Source organism: Pteropus vampyrus, unplaced genomic scaffold, assembly GCF_000151845.1.
Source record: "Pteropus vampyrus isolate Shadow unplaced genomic scaffold, Pvam_2.0 Scaffold109, whole genome shotgun sequence".
NCBI lineage: Eukaryota > Metazoa > Chordata > Mammalia > Chiroptera > Pteropodidae > Pteropus > Pteropus vampyrus.
Genome location: NW_011888890.1, coordinates 3,545,412 through 3,559,050, shown reverse-complemented (window position 1 = coordinate 3,559,050; position 13,639 = coordinate 3,545,412). Strand labels below are relative to the sequence as shown.

General features: G+C 34.8%; 1 protein-coding gene across 6 annotated transcripts in view; it reads right to left on the bottom strand.

The window, feature by feature from the left end:
* CNTLN (centlein) overlaps window positions 1-13,639 on the bottom strand; it is a 269,734-nt gene that overhangs the window by 75,900 nt on the left and 180,195 nt on the right. For 4 of the 6 annotated variants that reach the window (XM_023533714.1, XM_011365337.2, XM_023533712.1 and 1 more), the window contains exons 15-16: window positions 11,565-12,106; window positions 3,118-3,298 (exon numbers count right to left, since the gene is read on the bottom strand). In XM_023533714.1, the coding sequence (XP_023389482.1) occupies window positions 3,118-3,298; window positions 11,565-12,106 (723 nt within the window). The remainder of the gene's footprint in view (window positions 1-3,117; window positions 3,299-11,564; window positions 12,107-13,639) is intronic. The other 2 variants (XM_023533713.1, XM_011365335.2) reach the window with 1 other exon arrangement.

Genomic DNA, 13,639 nt, shown 5'->3' with positions numbered 1-13,639 from the left:
CAGGAATAATTTCAATCTAGAAAACTATTTCATTAAAACAAAAATTGTTTTTCAAAGATCTCAATTCAGGAACAAATAAATAATTATAGTAAAAATGGAAAGAAAAATAAATTTGATCCAATGTTATTATAACAATGAGCCATATATTTTATGTTGAGGGGTACATAAATTATACTATATTATGTATAAGGCATGGCCCAAAAGTAATAAAACTATTTATTAATACAAACACAAGAAACTCCTATCTAAGATAAGGTTTTCCTTTGAAATAATTATTTTCCTTTAAACTATGTTTCATTTCTCAAAATATTTTTGAAATGTCTCATTTGAACTCATCTTCAAAACCAGTTTATAAGATATATTCTTTAAAAGTTTCAATGCCTTATTAAGATTCAATTAATATTTAAATGCTATTACTGAGCACTGTAAAAAGATCCAATACAGAACTACCAAATTATAAATACTAGTCACTACTCTTGGTATCATATTAAATGGACCTAAAATAAAAAGTACTGGACTTCCATTTCCAGTATTCTTACTGACTAGAAATTCAGAAAATTTTTCATACTTTGAAACACAGTTAAAATGTCTTTGTAACATGACAAAATATTAAGGGAAATTCTGACGTCAAAAATAAAGTGAAAGCAGGAATTGAGATGGACAAGTGACCAACAAAATACAGGACAACTGATAATTCCTTGTGACCTTGAAATTCCATTTAAATGGGAAGGCAGAATACACAGAAGACAGGAAAGAAAGGCCCCTACTCAAGATGAGAAATTTGAGGTCACAAAGTTAAGACGTTGTGTATGTATGAACAGTTTGTACCTTTTTTTACTGATGATTAGTATTCCATGTATGGATGCACCATAGTTTGTTTAATCATTCAGCTAAATGAAGAAAATTTTAGTTGTTGCTAGTTTTTGGCTATTACAAATAAAGCTGCTATGATCATCTAGGTACAGGTTTTGAGGTAGACATAATTGTTCATTTTTGTGGGATAAGTATCTAAGAATAAGGTAGCTGGGTTGTACAGTGATTGTATGATTAACTTTTTTTTAAAAAAGAAACTGCTAACTGTTTCCCAAAGTACTATACCACTTTATATTCACACCAGAAACATAAAAGATATTCAGTTTCACTGCATCCTTGCTAACATTAGTATTGTCACTATTTTTTATTTTAGCTGTTCTAATGGATCTATATCTCATCAAGGTCTTAATCTGCATTTCTCTAATGGTTAATAATGTGGAACACATTTATATATGCTATTTGCCATCCATTTATCCTTTTTGGTGAACTGTCTGTTCATGTTGCTTTATTTTCTACTGTTGACTGCATTAGAATGATGATGTTTGGTTCCTTAAAAGACTCCATTAAGAAGACCCTTGAAAAGGCACACTATGGAGTAGGGCAAAATATCTACAACGTATATAATCATCCAACGGCTCATATATAGCATACATAAGAACTTCTACAAAAGAATAAGAAAAATACAGACAACTAATTTGTAAAATGAGCAGAGACCTGACGAGGCAATTTGCTAAAGATTTCCAAATGGTCAATAATCATGAAAACGTACTGAACACCTTATTAGCAATCACAAAAATATAAATTAAACCCACAATAATATACCTCAACATACATACAAAAGTGGCTGAGATGAGAAATACTAACATACCAACTGCTGATGAAGAGCAGTAAAAATTTTCATAGTTTGCTGGTAGGTGCAACAAATTGGTACAACACTTAGAAAACAGCGTTATCAACTAAAGCCTTAGAAAAATATAAGCTATGGTACAGTAATTCCACCCCTAGTATTTCATTCCACCCTTGTATTTCATGCCCACACTTATGCAATAAAAAACATGTACAAGAATATTCATTGCAATGTTATTTACAAGAAATCCCAACTGAAGTAACCTAAAATTCAGCGGTAGAATGGATAAATAAATTGAGGCATATTCAGACAATGGAATACTATATACGACAATGAAAGTGAATAAACTCCACATGATAAACAAAAGATATACTGTATAGAATCTATAAAATTTAAAAACAGGCAAAAATTAACCATAATTTTAAGAGAGATGAAATTATAAAGAAAGGGAAGCGAGTGATTAAAGTTAAAATAATGGTTATCTTGGGTTAGTGAGAAGTTCTGAAGTTCTAATATTTTCAAAACACAATGGCTAAGATTTGGTCAACATTTATTTTCTGACTGCAATGTGTAGAGATCTGTTCAGGGTTGTTTATACTATTTTCACTTATTATATGAATGGAATTATGAGTTAGTTATATTTATAAACTCATTATGCTGCACATAAATGACTAGAACTAAAAAAATCCCCAGGAAAAAAAATATGTGGCAAATAGAAAATTTCTATAAGATCTATCTATTTATCAATCAATCAGCAGGCACTAGCATACAATTCTCCATTTGAACTTCATTGTAGTGGTAACTAAAACAGACTTTTGTCATCCATGACCTTTTACTTCAAAAGTTCTTGCCATATCTCAAAAAATAAACACTTTGGATTTGATTTTTAAAGAACTCTATACATTAATTAAAAGACAATTTTTACAACAAAATAAAGTGATCTTTCCTCTGTTTTTCACTGATTTATGCTGAATAAATCAAGGGAGAAACGATGTTATTGATAGTCAAAATTATTGAATAAGTTGTTTTGGAACATTACATTTTTAAGATTTAAAATACATTGAGAAACGAGGTAAATATAAGAAATTTATAGATTTAGTCAAACTAAATAACTATCATCACAAAGGCTAATAAAACAGAAGTTTCTAGGCTTGGCATATTTCATATACCTGAAAACAATAATGAGCTTATTGTCATCTTTATTTTTGGTGACTCAGATATAAATCCCTTGAGATTTATATTTAGGAGAATATGATTTCCATTTTATCTATACAATAAACTGTAACAAATTGAACTTGAAAATTATTAAAAAGTATATCTTTTTCACTGCATACTTTAAAAAAGTTAATTTTTAAGGACACAAATTAAATCACTGGCAACAAAATTTGATTTAAGTTATGAAGCATAAGATAAAAATAAAAACATAGCTTATAGTTAAGCAAAACAGTGTCATTTACCTTTGGAGTCTTGCCAGTTGTATTTGAATATATTTGTACTATTTCTTTTCCTTGCTTTTGGCTGTCTTCTGTTTGATCACTTTCTTTCTGGTCTGCTCCATCTTCTACAGGACTTATTTTCTGGGATGTTTCTACAATAATTGTTCCCAAATTTTGAGAGGTCTGTGTTTCGGAATCACTGCTTTTGGAAAAAAGGGGAGGCATAAAACCCAAGAAGAAAAGTTGTAAATGTATCTTTTTTAATTTCAAGACTAAAAATATTATAGCACGCATTGCATATAGAGCTGTAAGTTTAATTTTAGAATTTGCTGGTTCTCAATTTTAAGAAAGAAAATTAGTCTAAACATATTGTACAAAATTCTGAAATCTCATCAAGAAATGAAGTTATCTAGTATCAACTGACTACTAGCATCACTTCTATAGTATTTCTGCTAAGTGTTAACTTAGAAAGCACAAGTTTTAACAGGGTTAGAGTATTCACTACTTTCTGAGCCAGAGCAGAAAGCTTTAACATTGTAGCAGAAAGTTTTTCCATAGTCTGGGACAAAATTTGAACCTCTGAAGCTTTCACTCATTGATCCCAGATTCATTTCTTATGGTCATTTATCATTCAATAAAATACTTGTTAAGCACCAGCTATGTGCCAGACCTTTTCTGGGCACAACGAATAAAGCAGTAAGTGAATAAGGTAGATAAAAATCGCTACCCTCATGTAGTTTTCATCCTAGAGGGGTGGGGAGAAGGAATAGGTAACAAGAAGAATAAGTAAAATATATAGTACGTGAATAGTTGCATTAAAGAAAAAACATAAAGCAAAGAAGGTCAGAAGTGCTGAGGCTGAGTAGAACATACAAGTCCAATCCTTTTTCTGCACTGATGATCTTTAACTGTTTAAACACACTTATATGATACTTGAGACATCTCTAAGAAAAACATCCCTAGCTTGTTCAAATACTCCTAATATATATGCTTTTGAGACTCTTCAATACTCTGGTCACTCTTGAATGTGCTTCAGCTTATTTTGATGTAGCATTATGCTCAGAATTCAATTTCATATTCTAAGTGTACTATGAGAAGTATTTAGTAGAACTGGTAGATGGAGACTAAAATTGTTTAAGCTTTCCTGACATGTATATTGTGCTGTTGACTCATATAGGATTTAACAAAGCCTCATAAAAATTTTTCATGTAGACTATTGCAAAGTCCAATATTTTTCCATTCTGTAGTTCAATGATTGGCATTTTATAGACAAATAAATAACTCTGTAGTCTTCTGTATAACTGTATCACCCCAGTCTATTGAGATTTATGGAGAATTTTTTCTAATTTTTATATATATTTTTAAATTATAGTTGCAATACAATATTATTTTAGTTTCAGGTGTACAACACAGTAATTACACTTATATAACTTATGAAGTAATTACCCCTATAAATCCAGTACCCATTTGGTCTGACATCATACAGTTATTATAATAATACTGACTAAATTCCACATGCTATATTTTACATCCCCATAACTGCTTTGTAACTACCAATTTGTACCTCTCAATCCCCTCCCCCTTCACCCAGGCCCCCAATCTAACAACCATCAAAATACTCTCTGTATCTATGAACTTCTTTATGTTGTTTATCCTGTTCTCTAGATTCCACATATGACATTTTAAGATATTTGTCTTTCTCTGATTTAATCCACTCAGCAAAATATCCTCTAGGGTCGATCCATGTTGTTACAGATGACAAGATTTCATTTTTTTTAGGATTAATATTCTATATATGAGTAATATTTTATATATTAATATTTTATAAGTAATATTCTATATATACACATATGTATACACACACACACCACCTCTTCTTTATCTATTCATCCATTGATGGACACCCAGGATGCCTTCATATCTTGGCTATTGTAAATAATGCTACAATGAACATATGGATTCACATGTCCCTTCAAAACCATGTTTTGGGCTTTTTCGGCTAAATATCCAGAAGTGAGATAACTGGTCCTTCTTTGTCTTTTGTTATAGCCTTTGTTTTAAAGTCTGTTTTGTCTGGTATAAACATTGCTACCCCAGCTTTTTTGTTTGTTTCCATTTTCATGAAACATCTTTATTCATCCTGTGTCTTTCAATCTGAAGTGAGTCTCTTATAGGCAGCATTATATAAGGGTCTTGTTTTCTTACCCATTTAGCCACCCCATCTTTTGACTGGAGACTTTAATCCATTTCCATTTAAAGTAATTGTTGATAGATATGTAGTTATTGCCATTTTATTTTTCATATTTTTATCTTTTTTCTTTTCACTTCTTTTTAAAGAAGTCCCTCCAACATTTCATGCAGTACTGGCTTGGTGGTGATGAACTCTTTTAGCTTTTTCTTGTCTGGGAAGCTCTTCATCTACTCTTAGATTCTAAATGATAGCTTTGCTGGGTAGAGTAATCTTGGTTATATACGTCCTTGCTTTTTATCGCTTTGAATATTTCCTGCAATCCCTTCTGGCCTGCAAAGTTTATGTTGAGAAATCAGCAGACAGTCTTATGGGGACTCCCTTATAGGTTAACTATACTCTGTCTTTAATCTTTAGCATTTTAATGATGATGTGTCTTAGTGTGGGCATAATTGAGTTCATCTTGTTTGGGACTCTCTGAGCTTCCTGGTCTTGTATGTCTATTTCCTTCAGGTTAGGGAAGTTTTCAGTCATTATTTCTTAAAATAGGTTTTCAATACCTTGCTCTGTTCTCTCTCTTCTTCTGGTATCCTTATGATGCGAATGTTGGTGTGCTTGACATTGTCCCAGAGGTCCCTTAAACCATCCTCATTTTTTTGGATTCTTTCTTCTTGTTGCCGCTCTGATTGGATGTTTTCTGCCACCTTATCTTTTAAATCACTGATTCGATCCTCTGCTTTATTTAATCCACTGTTGATTCCTCCTAAAGTGTTCCTCTTTCCAGTTATTGTATTTTTCATTTCTGACTGGTTCTTTGTCTTGTTTCCTATCTCCGCTTTTATGTTTTCTATCTCTTTGCTAAAGTTCTCACTGAGCTCATCTATTCTTCCCCTAAGTTTATCAATATCCTTATAGACAGTGTCTTGAACTCTGCATCTGGTAGATTGCTTGTCTCCATTTTATTTAGTTCTTTTTCTGGAGCCTTCTTCTGTTCTTTCATTTGGGACATGTTTGTCTCCTCATTTTTCCTGCCTCCCTATGTTTGTTTCTGTGTATTAGGTAGGGCTGCTATGACTCCTGATCTTAGTAGAGTGGCCTTATCTAGTAGGTGGGCTGTAGGGCCCAGTAGCACATCTTCCCTGGTCACCTGAACCAGGTGTTCCAAGTATGTTATTTCTATGAGTTGTGTGTGCCCTCTTGATGTAGTTGAGCCTTGGTTGCTGTATGCGTGTCAATGGAAGGGACTGACCCTCAAGCTGACTTATTGTGGGGACCAGCCAATGAGAGTCTGATCCTACAGAGAAGGATTTGCTTTAGCAGGGCTCTGGTGCCTGCACTTTCTGCCCTTTGGGTGTTCTGTCTTCAGATGTGATCCCGGGTGGTGCTGTGGCTCAGACAGAAGCCAGCCACCGGGCATGTAGGCTGGGGCCTCCTGGGAGGAGCTCTACTACAAGCCAAATTCAGCTGCAGCCTGTGCTCTTCCCAGGACCAGCTGGTATGAGCCACCAACCAATCTGCAGATGGCCACCACTCACGCTGGGCATGGAAGTGCCTCAAGAGTCCAAGCCACACACCGAGGACAGCTGCTGCTAGTGCTGGGCTTGGGGCTGCTAAACAAGAGGTACGGGGCATACTGAGGCCAGATGCTATTTGTTTGGGTTTTGTGAACCTTTGAGAGATTTTAGGAAAGTCTGCAGCATGAGCCAAGACAAGCCATTTGCATGGAAAAGCCACTGGAAGTGATTTGGATGGGCCCACTAGTTGGGAGAGGCAGGATCTCAGGGAATCCCAAGAGCAGGGCAACCTGTGTTTTCCAAGTTGATGAAGACTCAGATATGGCAGCTGCCTGGGTGTACAAGTCAGGTGAGGGAGGGATGAACAATAGAACAATGGCCTCTTCCAGCTCTTCTCCCTGGGGGAAAGCTGACCCTTTAGCCCTCACTGCAAATCCATACAATTCAGTTCCTCTTAGTGTGTCTCTAGAGCCTTGCAAGTTGCTGCCCCAGTGCTGGAGTTCAGAGCACGTGAGTCCATCACCAAGTAATTCTACACGTCGGCCCCTTAAGAGGAATGTCTGTGACCTCAGAGGCCCTTCGTCTTACTCAGTCACAATCTCCACTGGTTTTCACAGCCAGAAGTTGTGGGGACTTCTCTTCTGTGTACTGGCACCCTGGGCTGGGGAGCCCGGGGTGGGGCTTGGACCCCTTTCTCCTTGGCGGAATCTCCATAGTTGAGATATCCTTCTTGATTTTCAACTGCCACATGTGGGTGTGGGACCAGCCAGTTTTGCATCACTGTCTCTCCTACCAGTCTCAAGGTGACCTTTTCTGTGTGTTCCCAGTTGTAGGACTTCTGTTCATCTAGACTTCAGGTGACTCCCAATGATGGCTATTCTGTAGTTTAGTTGTAATTTAGATGTGGTTGTGAGAGGAAGCAAGCACAGCGGTTAACTACTCTGCCATCTTGACCAGAATTCTAATAAACAGAGATCTTTGGAGATTTCAATTCTACTTTGTAAAATAGTTTCTATCCCTTTCAATGTCATATTATATACAAATTAGATAATCTTGCTTTGCTGAAATTCGGTTTTCCTTCTCGAAGGTATTAACACCAACTCCTGATTATCATTCATCACTGAATAGGCACTGATAAAGGTAATTTGTATACAGAGACCACAAAATGGGGGGCTACCCCAGTGGCCCAGCCCATGTCAGAAATCTTAACCCGAGTCGGCCACACCTATGGGAAATGCCACTGAGGGAAAACAGAGTTTGCCAACCCAAAATATGTCTTTTACAATATTGATTATATTAAGCTGGTTATTTTCAAGAAACGAGACTCAGGAAAAACCTTTGACTTTTTCCTTTACTGCCTAAAAGAATTTAGATAGCAGTCCTGCTCCAGGAAGGGAGATATAATCATAGATAACTATAGTTAATATGAACTAGCATGTGATACACAGAGAGGGACCTAGCAAGTCCTTTTTGATCAAAGTTCTCTCTGTGTCTCATTGTGAAAAATGGCCCAGCAAACATTTATTTACCAAACATTTGCTTTTCTATTTCCATGTGAATTGCCTATCTCTCCTTTGAAGTCCCAAACCACAACCCCCATACTGTTGTGGAACACCTGCATGTACACACACAATAAATTCAGTCATTTTCTTCTGTTACTCTGTCTCATGTTAATTCGATTATTAGTCCAGCCAGAAGAACTTAGAAGAATAGAAGGAAAATTTACTTTTTCTCCCCCACAGTTCTGTCAAGCCAGCCAGGAGAACTTAGAAATATAGAAGGAAAATTAATTTTTCTGCCCCATACCTCACTGTCAAGGAAATCTAACCTAACCTAATCACAGTCCTCCAACTCAGCTTTAGTTAGTTTACTTTACCCTAGAAAGTAGCACCTGCTTTCCTTATTAGGAAATTCTCCTACCCCATAATACCCTGTTTCTGCATTGCCTCTAATAATGCTCTATAAATCTCTCTCTCATCCAAATTTCCTCAGGAAGCAGACTCCAGTGCTTGCTAGGTTCTTTACTCTCTTAATCTGTCTCTATTAATTTGATTATTAACCCAGATAAAGAATTTAGACAGGTGGAGGAAAGTTATATTTTTTGTACCCCCACAACCCTAAATCTAAAACAGACCACTATTAGGGACTTAAAGAAACTTAAGAAAATAAAAGGAAATGTATGCCATTATAAAACAAGACAGAATTATGGAAAATTGTTCAATATGTCTGTTGTACCTTGAATAAAGGACATCAAACTCATTACTAAATTGTATTATCTTTGTCATTTGACAGCATGCTCTTGTAGTACTATTATTCAATTATGGGAAATAAATATTAATAAGGTGATAATTTTATAATATAGTATATTTATACATATAAAGAACAAAGTTCTATTTTTTTCATTACCTAAGTAAATTTCTTATATTTCAGACTATTAGAAGACAAAAGAAATACACAGTTCTTAAGTTCTGAAGCTCCACTGTGGGATTTCTAATTGTTTAAGAATTATTTGCAGCTGAATGATTCCTGAGACTGTTCTGTCAGGCAAAAAATGTAACACTTAATCCTCACAGTTTAAAATTGAGTTTCGGTGTTAAATAACTTAAATGACAATCCTATGTTTTAAGAGATACGTTTTAAGTATGTGATATATCTCCCAAAACATGTGACCCTCTGCACGTGCACTAATATGAAATTAGAATTGAGTGTATTAGTTAACTTTCATATATTTATTCATACATACATACTCATACATGAGTAAACTGCATCACTATATTATGAAGAATGTGGTAGTACTAACTGGCTGAGATATAATTAGTAGCTGAAATAGAATTTCCTTGAAGACATAGATAAATGCTTAGTGGGTTTTAAGCTAACTAGGATTTTATCTCTAATTGCTTTTGAGGACTGGAAAATAAACCTTAGAAGAGGTAATAAAGAATGAGAACACAGATTTGGTCCTTCTTCCTTACCTTCATAATTTTGTTGAGTTTTTTTACATGCCCAGTGACAAGGGGCTTGACCCAAAGATCATTTAAAACAGTGGCCGCCAAACTTCTCTGCATATTGGAATCAGCTGAGCACTTCAAAAATTAGTGAAGTTGTATCCCATTCCAAAAGCTAAGATTGGATTGTTCTGCGGGTGTGGCCTGCATTTTGGAATTTTTATAAGATCCCCAGGTGATTCTAATATGCAAACAAGTTTGAGAACCACATTTTATAATGTCTCAGTTCTATGTCTGTGATTAAGAAAACTATCTGGAGACATCTTGAGAGATGTCTTGCCACTGCGAAGTTCTGCCACTGCAAAATGTGCCTTCTGGGATATTGATTTTTAAGCTGGTTATTAAGAAATAAAAGACTCAGAAAGAACCTTTTAACCTTCCCTTTTCTACTAAAGGAATGCAGATAGAAAAATCTGCTTCAGGAAGGGAACCTCAGCATAATCACCTTAGCATATTCACTTTAGCACACAGGAATTAGCACATAACTGAGGAACAGGAAGAAATCTAGCAAAGCCTGTTTCCCTCTGTGTCCCTGCTTCTGGATGACCCCACTAGAATCTGTTTACCATATGCCTGCCCTTTCTCCTACCTGTGAATCACCTACTTCTTTTGGAATCCCAGACTCCCTTCTCCTTTGTCCAATGGGGCATATGAGCCTCAATTGCCCAATGAATTTTGGGTCTCATATCTTATGATATCCCCAGCATGTACATCCATAATAATAAATCTTGGACATTTTCACCTGTTAATCTGTCTTTATTAATTTGATTATTAGCCCAGACAAAGGAATTCAGAAAGCAGGAGGAAATTTATATTTTTTGTACCCCTACAACCCTCAATCTAAAACAGACCACTATTAGTGACTTAAAAAAGAAACTTAGGAAAATAAAAGGAAATATATGCCATTATAAAACAAGACAGAATTATGGAAAATTATTCAATTTGTCTGTTGGCAATTGTGGCAACATTAAACTTCCCTTTTATCTAGGTATAAAAAGAGGTGTTCTATTATCCATTTGCCTTTGTGGTTACTGATGTGCTTCAAGTGCATATATAAATGTATAGCCAGAGGTAAGGGAAATATAGACTTTTAGTGTTCTCCTGTTGCTATTCACTAGGGGCTATAGTTTTATAACTTAAAACTAGAAATCTGTAGAGTTTTAACTTTAAGGAAATTTTAACCACCATTCAATTAAAGTTAGTACAATGACTTTGCATAATACATACATGAAATAATTAGTGAAGATGGTTTTTAATTTAAAGGATGTTAAAAAGCTTGTAGACATCTGGTAACAAGCTGAAATGGGTCATTCAAAATTTATCTAACTAAATTAAGGGGGGGAAATGTTTCTCCTCCCAGGTTGGCATGTCACAAGATAACTAAACCGACTTAGTAGGCTTGCCTGGGAATCCTTAGCTGTCAGTGGTGAATATGCAAAGGGCCAGCAAATTAAATCAACCTGCCAAACTGTCAATTTCAAGCCTCATGACTGCATGAAAATAGCATCACTGGAAGAAATCAAGCATTGCCTTCTTTTGGGTTTCCTGGCACCTATTCAAATACTCATGCAGTTGTGGCTAATTTTGCATGCAAATTTCAGTCAATAAGCTCAGAACAAGACCTCCCAAGATATTTCAAAGGATCTGACAGTATTTTTTCTGAATACCAAATCGACAGTAGTTGAAATTCAATCTCCATTTGCTGGTGCTTTACATACGCACAGTGTCCCCACCACAGAGATAAGTTAATGAGAGCCTTACCTGCTTTCACTCACATCCTCCCAGCCGTCCTTGTCCTTGCTGAGGTTCTCAAACATATTGCTCATAACCTTGATGGAGTGATTGAGAACAGTGTGGTAACGACCCACAGAGCACTTTTTCTTGGCAGCTTTAAATTTAACCTTGGTAGTGGTTGTCTTACAATCGTATTGTCCAGATTTCACTTCCATGGTGGCCATCTCAGATTTAGCTTTGTCTGCTGAATGCTGCAATTTTGGCATTGAATTTATCAGCTCTTCATTTTCATTTCTCAATCCATTAGCTTCTGCCACTTGTCTCCTTAGGGAAGTGACTTCTCTCTCCAGCTCACTGATTTTTACTTGAAGATCAGCTTTGTCTTTTTCTACATCTTTACTTTCTTTTTGTAGCTGTTCTAGCTCTTTTTCTCTGGTCTCTGCATCTTCTTGCTGCTGTTTTAAGAGGGATTTCAGAAAACCATTTTCTTTTGTTAATTTTTTATTTCCTTCTTTTAATTTTCTTGACCTTTTCTCAAAAGATTGTAGCCGATTTTCCAATTCAATGACCTAAACAGAAGAGTTTCATTTATTCTTTTAAAAGTCTAAAACCGATATCTACTATACTTTATCATTTCTAAGTTATGAAAATAAAATTACATTAAGCACAAAGACAAAATAAACCTAAAGTACTTAATTTCTAAATAATTCTAAGGCAGTATAGATAAATATACTCTAAAATGTAATAATATATTTGTTAAAGGACAGATGGTAAAAGAAGTTAAAATTCTACACAAAGTGAAACAGAAATAAGTATGCTAATAAACTTTGCAAAGTTTTCTTAGATCATAAGTGCTTTGGCTATAAATATAATCTACTTGTGAAAAATTTTTTTTCAGAGAAAACAATATAAAAAGTCTAAAAATAGGTACATAGAGAAACTTTATTAATAAAATAACATTTTTCTTCAATATTTAACAACCATATGAAAAACCGGTGACCTAAATATGAAATAACTTATGGAGGCTGCTTATTTTCAAATTAGAAAAAATGTAATTCTAGTAGTTATAAGGTCCTTAGTTTACACAATAAACATTTTACCAAAAAGAAAAAGTCTAACAACTTTAAATTATAACTATTTCAAGGTTTCATACGAATTAATTTTTTTCATTTCAATAAACAATGTTCACGTTGTAGGACACAGAAATGATAACATATAATTCCTGACTTTAAAAAATTTCAAAAACTATTTGGAAAGAAAGACACATAAATAAAGCTAATGAAGGATATGATCTATGGCCATAAGAAACATTCAAACCTATAGAGAATTTTTATGAGTTTATCTGAGCCAAACTGACTACAATAGCTGGGAAGCAAAATCTCAACCAATTGAGAAAATGCTCCAGAGAATGGCAGTTTTACAGCTTATTTTCTACATGAGAATCAAAGGAGGAGATTTAAGGGAGGTTATATGAAATCCATTGGTGGTAAATTAGGGAAGTGGGAGCAACCAAAGAGGGGAAATCTCTGGGATTGGAAAAGCAAGTAAAATAAAGAAACATACTTCTTTTACATTGGTAGGTATAGGATGGTTAATAATTAACATTTAAAACACATAGAGATGGTATTTGAAAAACAAGATAACAATGAGGGGTTCTATGGATTCCTGCTTTAGTGCAGTGGGTGTGCTCTGAGGGATCTGGAAAAGGAGATTATTCTGATATTCTAAAAGTATGTTGTTTTAGATTCAAAAAGACGATATATGGGCTCACTTAGGTAAAGACTGACCTTTGTCAAGGAAGCTACAGGCAGGCCTAGGACCTGACTACCAGACATGGTCAACTTTTAGTTAGGAATTTTTATATTCAGACCATTTTATGTAGTTACTTTCGGTTTCTGAGTTTGTAGTAAGCCTTCCCTGAACTTGTCAGGTTTAATATGTGGCCCATTTTTTTTGTCCCAAAAGAAAGAGCAATTAATTGTAAGCCATGAATACAAAAATTTTGAGGAGCTGATTTTGATTTAAATATTGAAAAATAAATAATAACTACGGTTTGTAATGTGCATATTATCATTTACAAAACACCATTTTATAATCATAAC